This window comes from Telmatherina bonti (assembly GCF_933228915.1).
Source record: "Telmatherina bonti genome assembly, chromosome: 1".
In the NCBI taxonomy this organism is placed as follows: Eukaryota; Metazoa; Chordata; class Actinopteri; order Atheriniformes; family Telmatherinidae; genus Telmatherina; species Telmatherina bonti.
The window spans coordinates 34,724,297-34,745,970 of NC_136619.1; the positions used below are offsets into that span (position 1 = coordinate 34,724,297).

Genomic DNA, 21,674 nt, shown 5'->3' on the forward strand with positions numbered 1-21,674 from the left:
ATCTGATATGATCTGATCAGATCAGATAGGATATGCTAGGATATGATATGATATGATATATGATGTCATATATGATATTATATATATTATATATGATGTAATATATGATATATATATGATATGATATGATATGATGTCATATATGATATTATATATATGATATATGACGTAATATATGATATTATATATATGATATGATATGATATGATGTTATATATGATATTATATGATGTGATATAATATGATATTAAACACAATGGATGAAGTTAAAATGGGTAAACACATGTTTGCTGTTGTTGACATGACATACATGTCAACAGTATGTTAAATATGAAGTGGCCTTTTTCTACCTGCATATCATCTGCATCGTATCCAAGTGGTCCTATGCAGACTTTCCGAACTGCGAGGGGCGTTGCAAACCAGATAGATTTATGGTAAATGATAAACAGTGTTTCAGTCTTGTTTCAGCTGGAGATTCCAGTGCCTGTTTCCTTCTCACTGGAAACCAGTTGATGCCATCCATTTTGATCTGCATGCAAAAACAGCTTAAACAAGCCCTTAAAATGACCTGCACCACATAATCCAAGCCTGTAAACGTTAAAGCTGGGATTTGGATCTGTTTCCATTTCAGCTGAATCACTTGGTGAGCCTTGGCTGATTATCAGTGTTGTATTCATGCTGTGCTCCAGTTGGAAATAATTGCTCATAAAGAGATGCTTGTTTGGGCCCCTTCACCTTTTTTCAGCCCATTGGTTGTTCCCACTTTGTTCTTCTTCGTATTTCCTAAACTTGCTGAAGTGAATTTCAAGAGACATTTAGTGCTGAAACATCTTTGGATGTATTTTTTCAAAATATTTGAGTCTGCTCGCAGCAGCACATAAGGTCAGCCATCTGCACAACCTCTGAGGTGCTGTACTTCTTTGTAGACATCAGCATGAGTACACACTGACCCAGTTTCACAGAAAACACAAGAACACAACTAAGTTCTTTTGCTTAATAGCTGTTTTTTCATCTTATCTAAAATGCTGAATCAGATTTTGAACACTGCATCACTGCTGCAGTGATATTTAAAACGAAGTTAATTTGTTTGTCCCTTAAAAAAAGGTTTTGGGAAATGTTCGCTTTGAAGCCGAACCTGGAGACATGAAAACAAACATGTTGTCATGAATGTACATGGAGACTGAGCAGAGGTGCCTGCTGTGAACATAGACTTGTGTGTTTGTGTATCCAGGGCCAAGAGCATGACTGAGCAGCAGGAGCATGGTGAAGAAACAGGCCTCATCTCGATGCAGGACCTGGACCCCTCCAAGGACGATGACACGCACGGCCACTTCAGGCAAATCTCTCGCACACAAGCTCACACTGCTCTGCATCACTTGCTGTTTTAGCACGCCATCTGTATCCTGTGCATGATCATGGGTTGCAGCCGTAGGAGATTTATTTTCACAGGACTTATTTTGTTCTTTATTTGATGTCAAACAATGGTCAAACACACACACACAGAAACGTACAGAGAGACATGGAGACAGGGAGCTACAGAGGATGTTTTTTATTTTCCCCTCTCTTCAGAGGCTTCAGAGATTTACTGTACGTTGAAACAATGCTGTGTTGTAGTTAAAGCAGTTAAGGGTTGAAAACCTCCCTTTTTGTTTTGGTGCAGGGATTCACATGCATGCTGTTGCCTGCCTGCAAACACAACGTTTGTGTGTTATATAAGAAGGATTTGAGACAGGAGCCGCTTAACCCTGGGAAACTGTTCAGAGATGGGATTAAGCAGTGAAGCACGAAGTGTTGGTAAACTCAGTCCATGAGAAAGATGTCAACACTTAATGATAATGTCGCTCTTTACCTTTCAGCACACAGTAATTGGTGTGTGCATCCTTCCACTGTCCAAGATCCATCACCTGCTGCATGCCTCTGGTTGTAATTTGATGTTTGCAGTATTATATTAAACTATTTAGACTAAGGTTTTATTGTGAAATAGCATGATGGTTTTCTGGAGCTGTCCTCTTAAACCTTTTATTTGTGAAGCTCTGATGTAACTGAGAACTTAAAGATAGCAGAGGTTTAACGTCAGGCTGCTGCTGTAAATGATTGATAAACACGAAAGGAAGTTCAGAGTAAACACTATATGTTTTATGACTTGAAAATTATGATGCAACATTCATGTTATATCAGGCTTGGAAGGTCAAAGCACATACATGTTGCATCAGATCTGAGTGGGTTAAAGGGGACTTGTTCCACTTTAGCTCATTTCCCGTAACATCCAGTTACGGTGCTGGAAGTGTGTTAAATGTGGTCAGAGCAACAAATGATTAGGTCTATGTGTGTTAAAAGGAATTCCTGTTTACCTGAGCTATATCACATGTTACTGTAATAAACAGAAAAGAATAAATAAATAAATAAAACATTGAGAAAAAGAACATATTGCTGTGTCAGATTTTATAGTTAAGTCATTACAGGGATTTTTTTAAATTTTATTTTACATAAAGAAGTATTTTTCATGTTGATTCAGTAAAAATAGAAACAAATTATTATCAACAGTCAAAAGAATGAAATATTCATCAATTGTTTATCTGATTAGAAACACATAGACTGCAGAAAACCGAAACAGAAAACTCCCCATGTTCTAGTCCTAAATTCATTTTATATTTATACACCATTAGATTCCTGGACAGACTCATGATTGCTCCACACGGTCCTGGCTATATGGTGGTGTTTGTTGTATGTATCCATCTTCATTTGTTCTTTTGCAGTAATGGAAAATCTGTTGGGAATATCTGTATTTTTGGCTGAGCTGTGTGGAGTTATATGCACATAAACTGAAAATATTCCTTGTTACAGCCTCTGTTTGAGTGTGTCCAGGAGAACAAGAGGTGACAACATTGACAACAATTAAACCCGGAATATACAATAAAGGTTCATTCAAACACCCATAAAAAGCACAGAACAACAAACAAAAGTCGAACCAAGAGTGGAGATAGAAGTTAAGTCCTTTTAGAAATAAAACCAGTGACTGATGAACAACTAACCGAGACTTGATAACTCTGCAAAAGGCTCACCTCAATCACTAGCTGAATGGTAGACTGTGACACCAAGTCCAAACACAGCTGCCCTGAATGAAAGGGGACGGCGGCTTTTATGGTGGAGCTCAAAAAGGGGCGTCAAAGGTCCAGCCAATCACAGGCAGGTGGGAGCATGGGCAACCAATCGCAGGGCAGCAATGTCACACCAAGGGCGCCACTAGAAGGAACGCAGGGGGAGCCAATCCCCAGTAGGCTCATGCACAGTCTCCATCTGCTTGTAGTCCACAAAGTGACGTGTTAACGGCCGTTACACACGACCTGACAATGATAAAGAATTCTTCAAAAGATTTCCTCAGTTTAGGCGGCCCAACTGCGCCGTAGAATTACACCTTTTGGTTTGACCACCTAAAGGGTTGCTGTCTTTGGTTGGGCTTTGTGGTTACAGAACTTTTGGTTTTAGTTAGTAATTTTTGCTGTTTTCTCCTGTCACAGGATTACTTTAGGTTAACTTCATTTTTTATTTAGGTGCCTGAAACAGTTTGTGATGCCACCCCCTTTCCTCCTGGAACCCTTAAGGGTTTAATAGGTCAGGTTTACCTTCATGACAACTGTGGGGGGGAGTGAATTTTTTTCAAACTCACCCGTTTAAAAGTAATTTAATCTTGAAGTTTGGCATATTTAGGGGCGTGTCCTTTTGATTGACAGGTACCGATATCCGGCTTCAAGTCAGAAGAACGTAGAACGACCGCGGTTTTTAGCCGGTTAACAATGTGACTTAGCTTTAGCCTGCTTACCTCCATTAGCTGGTTAGCTCCCGTTATTTCCGGGTTAGCGTTTAGCTACAGAAAGCACGGAGTTCGCTCGATGTCAATCATCCGCCATGACGCTCACGGCCCCCCTCTCAGCTCCACCTCTTTGCCCATATTTGTATTTTCCGGGCGAGACGACACGCATGACGCTGCCAACATGGCGACGGTAGGAACCGCCCACCGAGCTTCAATTCAGCTCTTCTGAAACCCATTGGTGACGTCACGGAGGCTCCGTCCATCTCTTTATATACAGTCTATGGTTGTAACAGAAGGTAATGTCTGAAAAGACAAGCGCTGTCCTATTGGAAGGCAGAGTTCGGTCCCAGACTGTTGAAATGTGGGATTGCCACTTGTTGTACTTGATGATTGCAGAATATTTCTGTACTGAGATTACTTGAGTGACGGCCAGCCTTGTTTCTCCAGTGAGGGAGATGCTGCCACACAGCATCACACTGCCTCTACCAAAGCTGTTACCACATTGCTGCAGCAATTATCACAGCGTCCCCTGCATCTTCTCCACATTTTCACTCTGCAGTCTAACTGCTGGAGGCAGAATCTGGACTCATCCCTGAGCATAACGTTCCTCCACATGTCTAGGATTCAGAGGACGTGCTGCCAACACCAACACAAGCTGGCCTGACAGTGAAGGGACAGTCATGGCATTCACATACATAATCCCACCATGTGTTTTCATTACAAATGTGTGCATTAATAGGGTTGCGCATTCCATTTTTAGGATTTAGGTTCTACTCTAAATAAGGAAACGAGCAGACAAGTCAATGTTACAACATATATTTAAGGCAAATTCAGATAATGCTTTAAAAACTTAGATATCAGAAGGTTTATGTAAATAATAATTATAATTTATAAGCAAGCTGAAATTACACCCAGACCTACAAGTTCATTTTCATTCTTAACATGCTGATGTGATGGTCCAAATAAGACCCCCAATCGATTAACTTAATAGGGTTTTTTTTTCCTCCCTGAAAATATGTCCATGTATCTAACTTATCTCAGTGCTCTCAGTCCCAGTTCCTTCTCTTCCATCTAAATTACTGACTCCAAGTCTACTGCAGAGTTGGCCACCGATGGGAGGTGTTCGCTTTCTAATTTGGGATTCAATTTAGGATTCTTTCAGCTTGTAATTAGTTTCACTCTTCTGCCTCACTGCCAAGGGCACTGCCACAGTTGGAGAAAAGCGCATGCGTGCGCACACAAGCACACTTTCAGCAGGCGACATTTTGCCTGGCTCACATGGGAACGAGCTGATTCAGAGCTTTGGTTTTGTTGCCAAACCTACCGCCTCTGAAATGATGGTAGGGTTCGAAGTAAGCCGTGCTGTCTCTGTCAGGACTTTTAGGCAATTGCCCTCCATTTTTTCTTTGTCTGTAGGAGTTCTGTGTCTGCCTAACCCTCCTTACACTTGGAAAAACAACATATGTTGGGTGTATGAAAGCCTCACAAACACAACCGATGTTCAGGACTTTAAGATAGAAAATTTCTAATTCTTTGAGTAACATTTAAATCAGTATGTGCTCATGCTTTAGTTCAGTCATTCCTTTCCTTGTTTAGATTTGTAAAAATGCTTTGCCTTACAGGAAACCACATTCACAGCCTTCCTAAAAGCATGGTGAGATTGCAAGCAGTATTGATTAAGACCTGGATCTGGTGTAAAAGACAGAGACAGATTGAGAGTCAGAGGGAAGACTCGAGAGCCAGTTAGTTTCCACAGGGCTGCCTGTGTTTTAATAATCACTCTCCTCTCTGCACCTGAGAGTGCTGAGCCGCTGAGAAGCCTATTTATAGGCAGGAAGAGAAGCACACGTGCACTGTTATTCATAACATGGTCACAAGATGAAGGGGTGTATTTTCCAGGAAGGGGATTTTACATCTAGGTCAAGCTCCATACAGTAATTAAAAGTAGGAAAGGCAGGTTTTAGATATTTCCTTGCTGCAACACACCCAACTCAAATTAACGCGTCATTAAAGGCTCGTGCAGAACTTGCAGAACCATCTCATTTAAATCAGATGCATTGCAGCATGGAAACATCTAAAAGCTCCAGGGTGGTGGCCCTTAAGGACCAGAGTTGGTGATTTATGCACCTTTGCTGAACATTGGGGTGTTATAAATTTCAGTAAATAAACAAATATTTAGCCTGAAGTGTGTCGGTGAGGGATGCATTCCTGTTCTGCACCTGTACATGTTACATGTACACCTATACATGTTGTATAATTATAGAGCATACACAAAGCAGAACTTCCTCTGGGTGAAATGCAGCATCCATTTGCATACATGTCAGTAGTCCAGCATGTGCTGCAGTCTTTGCAGTATTGATATTGCTATGATGACAAATATTCAGTAAATTGTGCAGCCTAAACTGTTGTAATTGTTATAATTTAAAAAACTGTAGTAATTAATATCAAATCCTTTAAAATCCATATTTGTACTTGTATGCCGTTGTACAAAATAAAAGATATGAACCTCCTCAAAGAGTTTGGACTCCTCCAATTCAAACAGGCATATAGATTGTGTAAGGTGGAGGAAATTCAAGACCATTGTAACCCTCCCCAGGAGTGGTTGTCTCGTAAAGAACACTCTGAAAGTGAGGTTTTTAAAAGTCTGTGAGACCACTGAGGAACTAAAGGCCTCTTTCACATTGAGTAGTGCCAATATTCATGAGGTCCCCCTCCCTCCCGGGAGAACAGTGAATAGCGTGTATGGCAGGGTGGCAAGTAAAAAGCCACAGAAAGAACATCACTGTCGTTTGCAGTTAGCTGGAAAGCAAAAAACTAAACCTAAAGGCAGCAGAATACATGTTTTCTGGACAGATGACACAGTAAAACTTCTGTATCTAAGTGAGAAATGTCGTGGTTAGAAAGAAGAAACTTTGTCAGTCTCATGTAGGAACCATGTCTGTACAACATGTTGGTGGGAGTTGGACCTGTTTCCCACACTGATCAGATCAACGAATTCTGAATCCTACAAGAAAACCGAAGGAAGTGTGACATGCACCACCAATCACACAGGGAATAGTTGAAGAACAATAATGCAGTTTTATCGTTGCAGATTTTATTCTTATGGAAGTATAAAGCAGGAAGTTCACCTGCGTTCTCACAATGTAGCACGTTAAATGTTTCATTCTATCTATCTATCTATCTATCTATCTATCTATCTATCTATCTATCTATCTATCTATCTATCTATCTATCTATCTATCTATCTATCTATCTATCTATCTATCTATCTATCTATCTATCTATCTACGGGTGACGTAGGCTCCGTCCATCTTTTTATATGCAGTCTATGTTTTCGACCGACAGATTTAGCCATCACATAAAGTCCAGGAACGTTTGGTGGGGAATCGTACAAGTATTTATTTGTACTTTAGGTTCTTCTTATCTATTAAAAAATGCCAGGATACATTACACGTAAATATGGAAGTTTTGTTCTGTAACAGCAGTCAATATTCCTCCCACTATGATTCTCCTTTAAAAGAACCAAAGGTATTTAATGTTAAATATCTTAAGTGAGTGTGAATATTTAGCAGGAGAGCTGGCGGTGCTGCCACAGCTGTACTGCTTTGTTGTAAACAACCAGTCTCACACACTCAGACACACACAGCAGGCAACCCTTGCTGCTCTCTGACACTTAAACCCTGCTTAGATCTTTTCTAGTCTGAGCTGTTCCATTTTGAATCTGTTGTGGTAGAAGAAATTAAATCAATCATTTAATCGGCTTTCCATCAACGCTTTTTGAGCCGCATTTTGGAGCTGAAGTTTTGAGGGGAAAAAAAATCAAAACTGAAGCTTAAACTTTCCAAGTTCACATGAAGAGAAATAAAAAAACAGGAGTGAAAAGCAGTGCTTTTTCTTTTCTACTCGTGATTTTAACTACATTGATTATATAGAGGGCTGGCTAATTTTCTTAGCTTATTTTAAAGCGTTTAAATCAAAGTTCTGGCTTCTGTTGTCTGATTAAAACACAGCAGAAGTATATTCAATTGATTGCATCCACCACTGTTTTGTGCAGCATACCGGATGTGTGCTTGTTAGCTTGACAAAGCAACATCTTATGTGAAAACCGTGACTGTAATTCTGTCATGCAAATAGTTGTGTGTGAAAGGACAGAGCGGTTGTCATCAGGTCAAGTGGAAAAGTGTTCATTTTTCAATGCTTCCATTTTCAGTTATCATATTTTACACAGCTGTTCTCAGTTTTTATGGTCCATCATGAAAAAACCAGATCTTTCAGGTCATCAGGGTCAACTCTCCTTGCCTTTCAATTTTCCGTGTTATCATGTGACTTTTCATGGTTTTCTCGGTTTTGGTTTCCTGTCTTATTTTGTAGTTTTCCCTGTTTAGTTCCTTTTTGTGTCTCATTTTGCTTTCCTGGTCTTTAAGTACACCTGGACTCAATTAGTTCATCTGTTTCACCTGTGTCTTGTTCTGTTTCCCGGTATTTATAGCCCTTGGTTTCAGTTCTGTTAGCTGGTTCAGTTTGTTTGCTTTCTATGGTCATGTGTCAAGGTTTTTTTTTTTTATTGTTTGTTTTTTGGAATATGCGTCTAGATTTAGCATTCCTGCCTCCAGTCCTGCATTTGGGTCCACACTTCAGCCACTCATTGTGAAAGTCTGTTGTTACCTGTTAGCTAGACGCCTGGCAGCTAGCAGCTAGCTGCTAGCATTCACCATCTTCTCCTTGCAGTTTGAACTTCTCATTTAATCAGTTCATCGCGACTCACGTTTAGCTGTGCACCCTAACATGTTTTATAAAAAGCATAACAATTACATTGTTATAAATGATTGTTCATTAAAAACTGTTTTAAAAACATGATTTTTAGTGGAAAAAGTCTTTAATGTTTCTTAGATGTGCCTAAAGTAAAAGGATGCATTTACTTCAGGATTGTCCACTAGACTCAGTTGTCGGGGGGTGTATCCATGTGAACCGAGATCACGTTCACCCTGCGCTTTGGTCCAACAAGCCAAACTTTTATAATAACATATCCCCATTCCCACCGAAGGTGGTGCTGAGACCTGCATGACGAAGAAAACTCAACTTCCTCTACTTGTGAACTGAACATGGAGATAAAACTATCACTATTATGGGTTTTTTTATTTTGTATTTACTTACCCACAATGCAATGCTACACCAAATGTAGGAAGTGACTTTTGTTGTAGTCCACTTCCTGTATTTGGTCTGCTTGAAACAGAATGACAGCTGCTTTTGGATATAAATGATAAAGGTTGACGTTATTGTGCCTTAACAGAGAACCACAATGAACATCCAATATTTGCCATAACTGCGCAAGTTTGAACTGTAGATAAATTACAATACAATTGGTCATTGGTACAGTTTTCTCATAACTCATTAAAATTCCTATTAGCATGGCAAGTGCAAGGCAAAAGTATATTAAAACCAACCTAAAAGGAATAAAAGAAATTAAAGAGAGAAAAGGCAAAAATGGTATGAGATAAAATGCAAGAAATAAAAGTGGCAGTTTGAGGATTTAACTGCTGTTTTGATAAAAAGGTGACCTGTAGGACTGGTTTTTTTTTTTACTTTGACATACAAACGGGTGAGAGTTTCAGCAGACTTGCAGTTTTTCTTGGAGTTTTTCACATTTGAAGAGAATAAAAACTAAATGTTGTTAAGTTCTGACTCTGAAAACCCAAAGAAGCAGAAACGAGCACAGAGTGGCACCAGGACATTCAAAGGCTGTGAATGTTTTTCCTACTATAGCAAAAAAAATTAGGTTTACGGATCAAAAAAGCCCAGATGAGTTTCTAGGGGACCAATACTCAACTAGAGGATTAGGATTTAAGTAAAGAAACTGTGTCTGAATGACACAGCTTTTGCTATTCCAGACTGGTAAATCTAATAACTTGTTTGTTCTTTCTGAAAAACCTCCATACACCTTTCCACATGTTGCACCGAATCTTTGTGGATTAAAGAAGCAGTGTGTTGGGATTACTGACATCTAGCAATAAAGATAGACACAGCAGGTTGTGAGGGGACAGTGGGCAAACCTTTCCCTAACATAAACATGTTTTATTCTATAAATGGATCCAGAGGACTCATCCAGAGGTGGTCCAGTAACGACTGCACAATAGGCAAAAACTGCAAAATGTTGTATGTGCACTGTCTTGTATGTTTTTAAGGCATTACTTACCCCAAACAGTTCTTTAGTACTTATCAAAAAAAAGCTGGTGCTGCAGTTTTAAAGGTCAGATGGTTTTCACTTCACACACACACAATTGTTTGTCCATTCAGAGACACCGTAGTAAAAATGATGACACAAATATAGCAGGTGCCATATGTACAGACCATCGACTGTATATAAAAAGATGGACAGAGCCACTGTGACGTCACCCGTAGGTTTTTGAAGAGCTGAATTAAAGCTCAGTGGGCGGTTCCGACCATCGTCATCTTGATGGGCATGCGTGTCGTCTCGCCCGGAAAATGCAAATATGGGCAAAGAGGTGGAGCTGAGAGGGGGGCTGTTCGCATCATGGTGGATGACTGATATCGAACGAACTCCGAGCTTTCTGTAGCTAAGAGCTAACCGAGCTAACCCGGAGAAAACAGGAGCTAATCAGCTAACGGAGGTAAGCGGGCTAAAGCTAAGTCACATTGTTAACCGGCTAAAAACCGCGGTTGTTCTACGTTCTTCTGACTTGATTGACAGGGTACCTGTCAATCAAAAGGACACGCCCCTAAATATGCCAAACTTCGAGATTAAATTACTTTTAAACGAGCGAGTTAGAAAAAAATTCACTCCCCTCCACAGTTGTCATGAAGGTAAACCTGACCTATTAAACCAAAAATCGATTTTTTTGCCAGGCTGTAAACATGTTTATTTCTCCTGTGAAGCTGGTCTTTTAAACATGGTAGTCTATGGGGATTTGCTCTGTTTCGGAGCCTGCCCCTAGTGGATGAAGGGGGAACTGCAATTTTTTTGCACTTCCGCATATACTTCACTGTTAACCACCGGAGGCTGCTGTTTGGTACAGACTAATGGGAAGCCTTGTGCACCTTGAACTGCCACATAACCAGAGACAGTACCCAGCTGATTAGTGTTTTCATAAATAAAAACTACAATATTTATGTGTTAGATATGTTGTCGTTGCTGATATAAGGTTTTTTGAAACTCCAGTTGAGAGAAAGTACGGAGATACCAAATGTTGGAGATGGTGGAAGAGCAGCAGACTACTTCCACGTCTTTTGGGGATGCCCCCTCATTAAACAATATTTGATAAAAACACAAAAAGTTATTGAAGAAGTGATGAGAGTTCAGATTCCAGTTGAGTTTTAAATGATGTATCTGGGAATAATAAATACTCTACCATTAAAAAGATGTGAGGATTACAAAATGCTGAGAATATTGCTGTTGGCTGGCAGAAAAGCAATCACCAGGAAATGGAGAAATGATCAACACCTAATGTGGAATAGTGGACAGAGATCCTTTTATGCATCTATAACATGGGTAAACGAACTGCATTAATGAAACTAGAGGTCGATAATTTCAACCCGATCTGGAGTGGATGGTTAAAGTACATCGGACGACCCAGACCAGATTTTTTTTAAGCGACTGAACTATACAGTAGATTTGGGTTATGCAAAGACAAGGGAATTATGAGGTATGAAAGAAAAAAAAAAAGACATCTCACCCTGGTTAGACACTGAATTTATTTTATTTTATATATTTATTTTGTTGTTTTTTTGTTTTTGTTTTTTTTAAAATCCAATTCGGTCAAAGTTTTATTAAATGGTTAATCTTGCAAATGCACCTGATGTAAAATTGATACGGTGAAAATGACAATGAAATACAAATGAAAAAAAAAGAAAAGGTAAAATAGCATGATGGAGATTAATCTGCCAGCTGTTTACGTCTCATACAACATTATCTGCTCATACTTATTCACACATTTCTTTAGATATTCTGCTCACATTTCAAAGGAATCATTTTCAGGATGAAGACTATCAGAAGGGTTTTGCAACCGTCTTGTCTTTAGCTGGACTGTTCAGTGACATGAAAGCATCCTCTCTGCCCTGCATTTGATGCCTTTCTTCATGCTAAGTATGAGGAACAGCTTCCACAGAGTGAGATGAATCATCAGTGTAGATGTGATGCTGCAATTTGCCAGAGCTCCTGCTTTATCAGTGTCTCCTCCAGCAGCAGCAGTGCTTCCATATCAGCTTTGCGTTACATCTCGCTGTACTCGCTGTCAATCACCTGACACCCTCAGCGATACTGGAAAAAAGAGATATTTGTCTCTGTCAGTCAAAGACAGCCTTCCACTCAGCATTTATTGTTGCATATGTGCGTCTTCTTTAAACTGTCTTAACTTAGGCAGCAATTCATTTCGATGACATTTTGCTTCTAGGTCTGATTATCCTGAATTTTACCTGCTCAGCGGAGGTTTCTGCTTTAGCAATAGATATGAGTATCATGCTGTGACATCTGCTGCACTGCTCTGACTATTTCTCCTGAGGCCAGTTTGATGCTTCTGATGTGTCTCTTCATGTGCTTTTAAAAGAGTGACGGATAAATCTCCTGTCATGGTCGCTGTTAGTGTTTGAACAACTCCATTTTCAGCTTTGCTTACGCTGCTTGTATGAACCTACGAGTCTCTATTTGGGCACAAAATACTAATAAACTGGTGACATGGAAGCACTGAGATTTTCACATAGTGCACATGCATGCATGCATAAAGCACATCATTTAGCCACAGTTTGTCATCCTGCAAAGTGCTGTGTTAGGCTTTCAACATGTGATCACATCAATCCACTTTGAAACGTGTACCTTCAGCGGTACGCATGTAAAATCTTGTACTAATTATAAACCCGGAGGATGTCATTTTGATTATGCTTATTTGTTCTTACATCACAGGTTTCAGCTGATTGAAGACTTGTCCTATGAAGATGTGAAGAAATGTTACCGGGGCTCGGTGAGTTTGGTCCCTCTTTTATCACATCCTCTTTGATTCAGGTCCTACGAGGGTTTTTTTTTTTTTTTCTTTCCCCAAATCATTTATGGCATTTCAAAAGGGCACTTTCCCGCTCCACAATGTAAGGTTTTGACATTGGAAACTAAAAAAGAAGCTCAGTCCTTTAAATCTATAAGACTTTAATGTCAAATGTAGCTAAGCATTCAGGTAAAGATGATCAAATCAGAATATGGAGAGCAAGACACTCCTAATCGTTTTATAGAATAATGCAACCGCAGCATGGGTGACTCATCTCAATGATGAGTGTGATAAATTTGATGATATGATGATAAATTTACATGAACCAGGGTTTTTCCCAAGTGGAAAAAAAAAGAACCCTCTTTTACTGTAATCTCCTGTAGACACCGTAGTTCTGAGGACCGGAGCTGCCTCTAGCATGAGCTATAAATAGAAAAACAAAAGCAGGAGCAGCTCAGAACAACAGACTGAGGAGATACGAGTTAAAGGAGTGATAGATGAGACAGAGCTGTGCGGAGAAAAACAGGGAGAGAGATCCCGTCGCTGCAGAGATGCTGAGAGCTGGAGGTGAGTTTGAGCCGTGACAGGGGAAAGTGGGGAATGAACGAGACCTCGTGTGAGTTCAGGGATAAAAATGTATTTTTCTTTTGCTCAAAGGGAAGAAATTTGAGGTGTCAGCTACTGACAGCGTAGACGGGAAGAGAAACTGACAGTTTCAGGGTAAAAGGAGACAGAAAGGAAGTAAGTTAAGAGCAGCGAGGAGTCACTGTGTATGTCTTTATTTTTCAGCTCAGAGTGATGAAGGGCAGAGGGAGTGAGTGCGTTAATAGGAAGGAGAAGAGGGAGGGTGTGAGATGAGTCACTGAAGGTGCATTCAGATAGAGAAAGGCAACCTTGTAGTTGAGAAAGAGCTCAAACTGAAGCAGTGTTGTTGCAGTTTAGTCTGTAGTGTGTGTAGGTGCAGCTGTATACCTTAGAGCCAGGTGTGTGTGTGTGTGTTTGCGTGCTCGCTAGAGGTAGTTGCTTGGAAGCAGTCTTCCAAACAGCTCAGTACTGACCAGCGGCAGGGGGACAGTGTGTGTCTTGCAGCAGTTTGCTCCAGGCCTTGGATGTGCGCGAGTGTGTGTGTGAGTACGGTGCCAACGTGCTGAGCCTGGTGCAGAGCTCGCGTCCTCTGAGGGAAAGGGTGGTGTCAGCGCAGAGCGGAGCCGGAGTGGCCAGTGGTGGCGGAGGGGCCGGTGAGGCGGGCGCTGTGCAGGCAGGCCGGTCCACCAAGGAGCTGCTCATGACTCTGCCCTGTCCCTCTGCACAGACTGTCAGCAAGTACAACTCGCAGTACCATAAACTGTTCCCATGTGTGCCCAAGGATGAGATCCTGATGAAAGGTACGTGACCTGGGCTTAACTTCATTAACTTGCTTTGCTCTTCTTTTCCAAGCAAGCTGCTAACATGTTGGTACAATGTGAAACAGATGGTGGGTTTCTGTCACACATTTCATTGTTTAGAGGTGAAATTGTCAAAACTAATTAACTGTTAATTAAATGAAAATACAAACAAAGGGTGTGTAGTACTCTTTTGGAGTTATAAATAGATACAAAGGTTTATAACTTCAGTAGTTGGTATGAAGCGAATTATGAAACTAAATAACATCTCTTGTTTTTAATTGAATAATACATATATGAAAAAGACAAAGAACCAGGATGACTTGTTCTGTTTTTCATCAGTAAGTATGTATGAGGAAAAGGAAGATCATTATTAATCTGTAGACTTTTTAAAAATTGTTTATATGGAAATAATTAGTCTGAAAATGAATCCATAATGAGACGTTAGTTGCAGTAATGACAAGTGGTTTCTTTCTAGGGATAAATAAATAATGTCAAGCTTGAAATACGTCTTTTTGTTTATTTTACCTGCAACCCATCACGTCCTTTTAACAATTACATTTTTTTTTTGGACATTACTGTCCAGATGTTTACATGCAAACCAGACATAAAACAGCCACCTGCTGAACTATGATGCCAGATGTAACCAACAGGAATTTACTGAAAAATAGTTCTTTTTAGGGAATTATTTATTGAATTGGATTTTTGCTCTTTTTTTTATTAGTGTAAACCACTGCATCAAGTGAAATTATGTAGAGAGCAGCTGACAACCTGTCTGCAGGTTGTTGGTCTTTTCAGGAATTAAAGACTTTTTTGTTTGTTTGTTTACTGGGTGAAGTGGTTCCTCGTCCTGATTGTAGTCTCTACATTTTGCAATCATGAACAATAAGAAATATAGTTCGACCCCTCAGTTTACTGTAAATCTGTAAAAACTCTGACCAATCAAAACGTTCAGGCCGAATTGAAGTTGTTCATTTCTTACACTTCATGAGCTTCTTCTCTCAGCTCCCCTCCTCCCCCTCCTGCAGAGCATACCTGACAGCCACACCCTGCATATAAACAGCGTGTTAGGATGAAAATACAAAGTAGTAAAGAAGAAACTCTGAAGGCGAACACGGCTGAGAAAATGCAGGAAGGATTTCCAGACCCGGCTCGGTTTATTTGCCTCCTCCTGCTAAACAGCCGAGAAAGAGAAAATCGTTGGTGGAAAAAGCTGCGAACTAGAAAAACACTCGAAGAACGCAAATCTCTGTCAATTTAAGAAAATTCCTGAATCCGTTAATTTCCAACAACTCCTGAAAATTTGATCAAAATCCGTCCATAACTTGTTGAGTTATCTTGAACACAAACAGATAAATGCCGGTAAAAACATAACCTCCTTGGCGGAGGTAAGATTAAAGCCTTGGATCACGCAAGGAGCAAAACCAAAAGGGGAGGAGCCAAGACAGGGCGCCACTTTCACATTTAGCTCCCCAACATTACCTACCCCAGCTTTAACCTTTTTTTTTTAACCCTTTTAAACTTGGGGTGCCCTCTGATGATGAGTACTGCATAACCCACATGTTTCAGAGTTAAATTACTCCAAATCCAAAAGGTCAGCACAGTTGTAGTGTATGTTGAACCAAGTGCAGCTGGAAGTTCAACACACCCTGAACATCTGAAGCTTCTTGTTCGCTCATTCACACCTTCCTCCGCGACGGAAACTCAATGATGGGTGAAATAAATAGAGATTGCAGGCACTTGTTAATCATTCCCACCTTCAGCTGTTAACTTGTTTCAAAGTTCTTTTGCCATCTGTGAAGTGAAGCCAGTTACGTCGTGGGTTTGTTACCTAAACGTAAAAACTGCAATGCACAGAGGGTCCATTGGGGGTATTTTTATTGCACTATTATGTAGATAAATATTCAGCAGCCACATTATTAGTTTGCTTCAGTTGCTTCTTAATACAAACAGCTTATCAGCCAAAGTCTGTGTACTCTGTGTATTTGTGGACATGGTCACACACAACCATCTCCAGGTTTACAGAGAATGGTCTGTAAAAGAGAAAAGATTCAGCGAGCAGCGTTTGAACCAAAACGCCTCGTTGATGTCAGAGGTCAGAGGAGGAAGGGCTGACTGGTTGGACAGGACAGAAAGGCAGCCAGACCTCAGATAACCACTGGTTCCATCCAAGCTTTGCAGAATAGCATCTCTGAACATATCGATCCTCCCTTCAGGTGGTATTCTCTCAGCTAAGAACAGGAAACTGGGGTCACAGTTCACACACTTAGCAGAATGGGACAACAGAAGACTGGAGAAACATTGCCTGGTCTGATGAGTCTCCATTCAGATGCTAGGGTCAGAATACGGGGGAAGCAACCTAAAAAGATTCATTAATCCTGCCTTGTGTCAGTTGGATATTTTATTGGCATATATTAGGTCCCTTAACACCAAATGAGCATCATTTAAACACCTGAGTGCTGCTGTTGACCATGTCCATCCCATGTCCATGTTTATGGCCACAGCGAAGCATCTTCTTCTGGATTCTTCCAGCAGGACGATGCACCATGTCACAAAAGTGAGATGATCTCATGCAGGTTTTTTTAAGGTGACGACAAGCTCACTGTGCTCCAGTGACCTCACAGTCTCCAGATGTCAGTCTGATAGAGCACCTTTGGGATGTAGTGAAACAGGAAATTTTCATCATCACAAATTCAATTCAGCCATAAAATAGTAAGGCAGTTTTGCCGTAATGCAAAGGGGGGGTGCTGCAGTACTTAGGTGTACCTGATATAGTGGCCACTGAGTGTACATTAGAACAATCAGCCTCTTAAATATCTGGAGCATCCATGAAAGCAGCAGACGTTTAGGTGATTTCTTGCAGCTAAATGAATAAACAAACATGAGAGACACATTTGAATGAAACTGTATGAATGAAATATTCCATTTGTGTCATTTACCAAACCTTTAAATGCTCCACAGATATATTTTCTTTCCTTCCTTTTTCTTTGTGTGTTTTTACTCTGTAATTGTCTGCCTTGGCATTTTACCCATCTGTGATTCTGGCCAGTTCTGCCATCTGGTTAAACTCAGAAACCGTCACATTTCTGGACTCTAAACTTCTCCTGCTCAGCATCAACTCTTCTGTTTGCATATTTCAGCGTTGGTTTACCATTAATGTTGCTGCTGTCTGCAAACTGTCAAAAGAAAAGCGGTGGAAAAGGTTCAACGACAGGAAGTCATTTTTTTCTGTCCTGTTTGTGTTTTCTCAGTGTACTCCTGCGCTCTTCTCAGAGACATTCTTCTACAAGGCCGTCTCTACATTTCCAGAAACTGGTTGTGTTTCTATGCCAACCTCTTTGGAAAGGACATTAAGGTACGAGTGACTGACGGACAGCTTAATAAACTCAAACTGACGGGGAAACTCGATCCGAGTGACTTCCAGCCACAGTCTGACGAGCTGATTGGCTAGCTCGACAAATTATTTTACCGAAAGTCAGTCAGGATTATGGATTGATTTGAAGTTTTGCAGCTTGAGTTCTTTCCCATGTAAATGCCTTTCTGTAAGTTTCCTCAGTGAAATGAACTGCCTCAACCTCTAGACTTAACCAGTTATGTGACATTTCTCTTTGATGTTGTGCGTTGTACCCTTTCCTGCATTTCCTTGAAACCAAACTCCTCTGCAAAGATCTTAGTGACAATAAGCTTCTTATTCAGACTGCATTCTTCACATTCTGACTCCAAAAAGACATGTTTCATGTTCCCTCTTGACTTTTTCCACCAGCTTTTAGGTTTTTTACAAGCAGCATCTCCTTATAAAACGGATTTCTTCCTGTGTTCGTGCTGCTCAGGTGGCCATCCCTGTTGTTTCTGTGAGGCTTGTGAAGAAGCACAAAACAGCTGGCCTTGTACCCAACGGCTTGGCGATCACCACAGACACTGGCCAGAAGGTACACACCTCCATCAAAGTCACTTTAAATCGAAATACTCGTTCTGATTAAAGCAGTATAGCTGTATTTCTCAGAGTAGCTGTGATGGAAAAAAAAAAAAAACCCATGCCACACCAGACATGCAGACTCCCAGCTTGGAAGGTTAAATGAGTGAAAGTTTTTCCACCATTACAGAAAAATTCAAAAGAGCCTCAACTGTCTGTTTCAGAAACCTCTCATCAAGCTATCAAAGGCAATTTCTACTTCTCAGCTTCTCCTCTGGCCTCAAGAGCTTATGCGTAATGATAGCCAATAAGCAACAATAACATGTAGACTTTAGGGCAATTCATCCTCAGCTGCCAATTAATGTGCTGCACAAAAAAAACAAAAAAAAAAAGCATCCCACAAATACATTAAAGTCTTAGCTGCCCAGAGGGTTAGCAAAATTTTAATGAACTATTCCTGAAAATTAATTTTTTCAATACAGCGAGCTCTCTCCATGGTGAAGGGGGGAATGAAGTCATTTAAGTATGGTTTACTAAACAGACGAAATAATATGACAATACTGAAAACTCAAATTAGTCCATTAAAGCTGCAGTTCTGCTCTCATTTGGCTTTGTGAAAGATGTTAAAAACAAATCATTTTCAGCGTTTTGGTATTTCACAGCTGAAATCTGTAATCAGGCATCGGCTGTGGTGTATTTAACTCAGTGCAAACAAGCAGTACTTATTGGTAGCATTTACAGCAGAAAAACAAACAATAGATTTAGGTTATTTCTTTCTCGTCCTGCTTGAAGATGTGAACTTCTTTTATTAGCAGGACTAAATTGTAAAATTTCCGTCTTTTTTCCAAGCTAATGCTTTAAGCGGAACTGTCCTGTTAATTGAAGTACAGAGTTTTGAACCCGACACAGATGGTTTCCAAAACACACAGACATTAGATAAACCCCTAAGTTTAGAAATTGTACACTTTAAAGTGACACAATCTTAAGTCTAACCTAGTATAAATATATATATATATATATATATATTAGCAGCCGGACTTAACACTTTTATTACGATTAATTAATTACAAAAACATTAACAAATCAAAATAAATAATGCATTTAATCGGTTTCCTGGTGCACTGATTATACTGATGCACCCACTACTTCTGCTACTAACTTAACCACACTGGCACTATATTTAGAGATGTATCAGACCCTTCAGTGAGTTTATTTAAAGACAGAAGGAGCATCAACAAGTCTTGCGTCTTTTTGTGGTCGTATCAGGAATCTTGGTGGGTAACAATAAAAGTTTGTGTAGTTTTCTCTTCTCTGTTAGCAGCAGCTGCATCATATCAGTTTAAGCTGTTCCTGACTTGTCATTAATAATTTTGTGTATAAGAATAAAACGTATATAAAAATGATTTTTGACAAAAAATACTCTTCTTTGTTCCATATATTTTGAAGTAATTTTAAGTGAAATGATTTCAAGCATATCTTAAGACTTGCCTAGCAATGTTCCTGTTCTTCATTCTGCATTGTGATATTCATATTATTGTGTCCTTATATCAGGTAAATGGACACTAATGTGAGCAAAGCAGCACTGTTACCGTAGAACTTAGGAAGAAGCCAATGATCGTGACTTACTTAAAAGCTGATGCCTGAGAATAAAACTCTACAACTGCCATGTTTGCAGAGGTAGCTGAAGATATAAAAGAGAAGATCTTCTGCCTGTTTATAATGTCTAATCATAGCTGAGTACATGCAGTCATTTATCTAATGTACATTTGTTCCAGGTGTTTTTAATATCAGTCATAATTGCAGCTATATTTATAACAAGTTTGTCCTATTTCTGTCTCTTTCCCTCCTCAGTATGTATTTGTATCTCTGCTATCAAGGGACAGTGTATACGACGTCCTGCGCAGAATCTGCACACACCTGCAGGTCTGCAAACACATGCATCATACATAGCATTAATTAAGTCTATTCATTGTGTTGTATGCATGCTAATTAAAGAAACTGTTGCCATTTTTTTTTCTCTAGGTCAATGGCAAGAGTCTGAGCCTGAAGCAGTTCATGGAGGAGCCGACTTTATCGCTGGTCAGTGAGAACAAACCTTTTACAAAGCAAAGCGCTTTTTTTTAATCAGACACAGTAAAGTCTTAAAAATGTTAAGATGAAAGCGAGTGGAAATTCAACATGTTGTATGAAACACGTAGCAGAAGGTTGACTTCAAACCACAGGGCTGGCTTTACCTCCTTACGCAGACAGGATCAATCGATCACTCCGTTGCAGCTGCAGCCTCGCAGTGAATTATTCCCCGACTCGGCAAGATGCTATCAAAGAGCTCTCTGAAGTCACCTTGTGTCTGCTGGTGCTACAGGCAGCTCTGCGACAACACAGACTCTGTATTAGGGAATAATTGGGGTTTGTTACCGTGCTTGTCCTTGATCATGCTCAAGTGTAGCATGATATTTATAGAGAGAAAGGTGCTACTGAATTATGATGAAGGTTTTTGTTGAGTTCTCATCCCATGACCCAAATTTAGGCCTTTGAAGATTGGAAATAAATGTGATACCTCAACTAAAAGCTTTACTGACTTGAAGCTTTGTTAATAGATGTTTCTGAATTGACTTAGGCTTTATTATCTGTTGCGAACCATCATTAAATCCAGGAATCTTCAATGAATGTTCAGAATGACATTTAGCTGTATTAAAAGGCAGTTACAACAGCAGACCTGAGTCGCAGTTACAGGCTGAAAAAACCTTTATTCATACAAATGAATTATTAATATTTTGTGTGTGCATCATAACAATGACAAATTCCTGTTATGAATGGATCATATCTGTATACACTGTAAGAAGCTGTAAAAAGAACAACGCTCTCTAGTTTTAGCTTAAAACCACCAGTCTGTAAAGTAATCCTCGACCAACCCTCTTTCCAAAGCAGTCTCCTCTTTCTCCTCTGCCACAGGACGAGTTCCCAACTCCGGATGAGTTCCCAGTGGTTGATGAATTCCCATCAGTGTTAAAGTGGAGGAGGAAACCCTCAGTGGTGTCTGTGTCCTCCTCCCTTCCTGACCTCCTGGGGAACTCTACAGCCGGCCTGGGAGCAGCAGACGCACCCTTCAAGTCAGAGCAGCCTCTGGAAGGTGATAAAACGATGATGATACAGTGTCACTGAGTGCAAACAAGGTCACCTCTACTCTACCAAGAGTGTTAAGTTGTATAATTGTGCCTGAATTGATTTTGACAACAGTTCAGGTCACTGCTGTCAAATAAACAAAACTTTATTGGTTTGTTTTTTGAGTAAATAATTAGGATTGTGTCAGTATTTTGTTAGTACTTTGTTTCCCCTCAGCACACCGTGTTTTCATCCAAATCATGATACTGTACAACAAATACCAAGCACGGTGGAGTTGCCTGGTTTTATCTGCTTTTTTTTTTTATTTTATTGCCGCTTAAATTTTTTGCAGAAGAGTGATAGAATTAGTAAGCTGCTTTTGGACATTTCCCTTATGCAACTGCATTTTAAGCTCCAAATGGAGATTACATCACGTGGTCGCTTGCTTCAGGCTGAAGCAGATTAATTTGTGATTA

At 40.0% G+C, this 21,674-nt stretch overlaps 1 protein-coding gene across 1 annotated transcript in view; it reads left to right on the forward strand.

Moving 5' to 3' along the window:
* Nucleotides 1-21,674, forward strand: part of gramd2aa (GRAM domain containing 2Aa) — a gene marked incomplete at its 5' end in the record, with an annotated part of 34,261 nt that overhangs the window by 8,053 nt on the left and 4,534 nt on the right. The window contains 8 exons of the mRNA XM_079246518.1: nucleotides 1,254-1,336; nucleotides 12,726-12,783; nucleotides 14,114-14,186; nucleotides 17,435-17,538; nucleotides 18,014-18,112; nucleotides 19,948-20,019; nucleotides 20,119-20,175; nucleotides 21,049-21,226. Of these exons, the coding sequence (XP_079102644.1) occupies nucleotides 1,254-1,336; nucleotides 12,726-12,783; nucleotides 14,114-14,186; nucleotides 17,435-17,538; nucleotides 18,014-18,112; nucleotides 19,948-20,019; nucleotides 20,119-20,175; nucleotides 21,049-21,226 (724 nt within the window). The remainder of the gene's footprint in view (nucleotides 1-1,253; nucleotides 1,337-12,725; nucleotides 12,784-14,113; nucleotides 14,187-17,434; nucleotides 17,539-18,013; nucleotides 18,113-19,947; nucleotides 20,020-20,118; nucleotides 20,176-21,048; nucleotides 21,227-21,674) is intronic.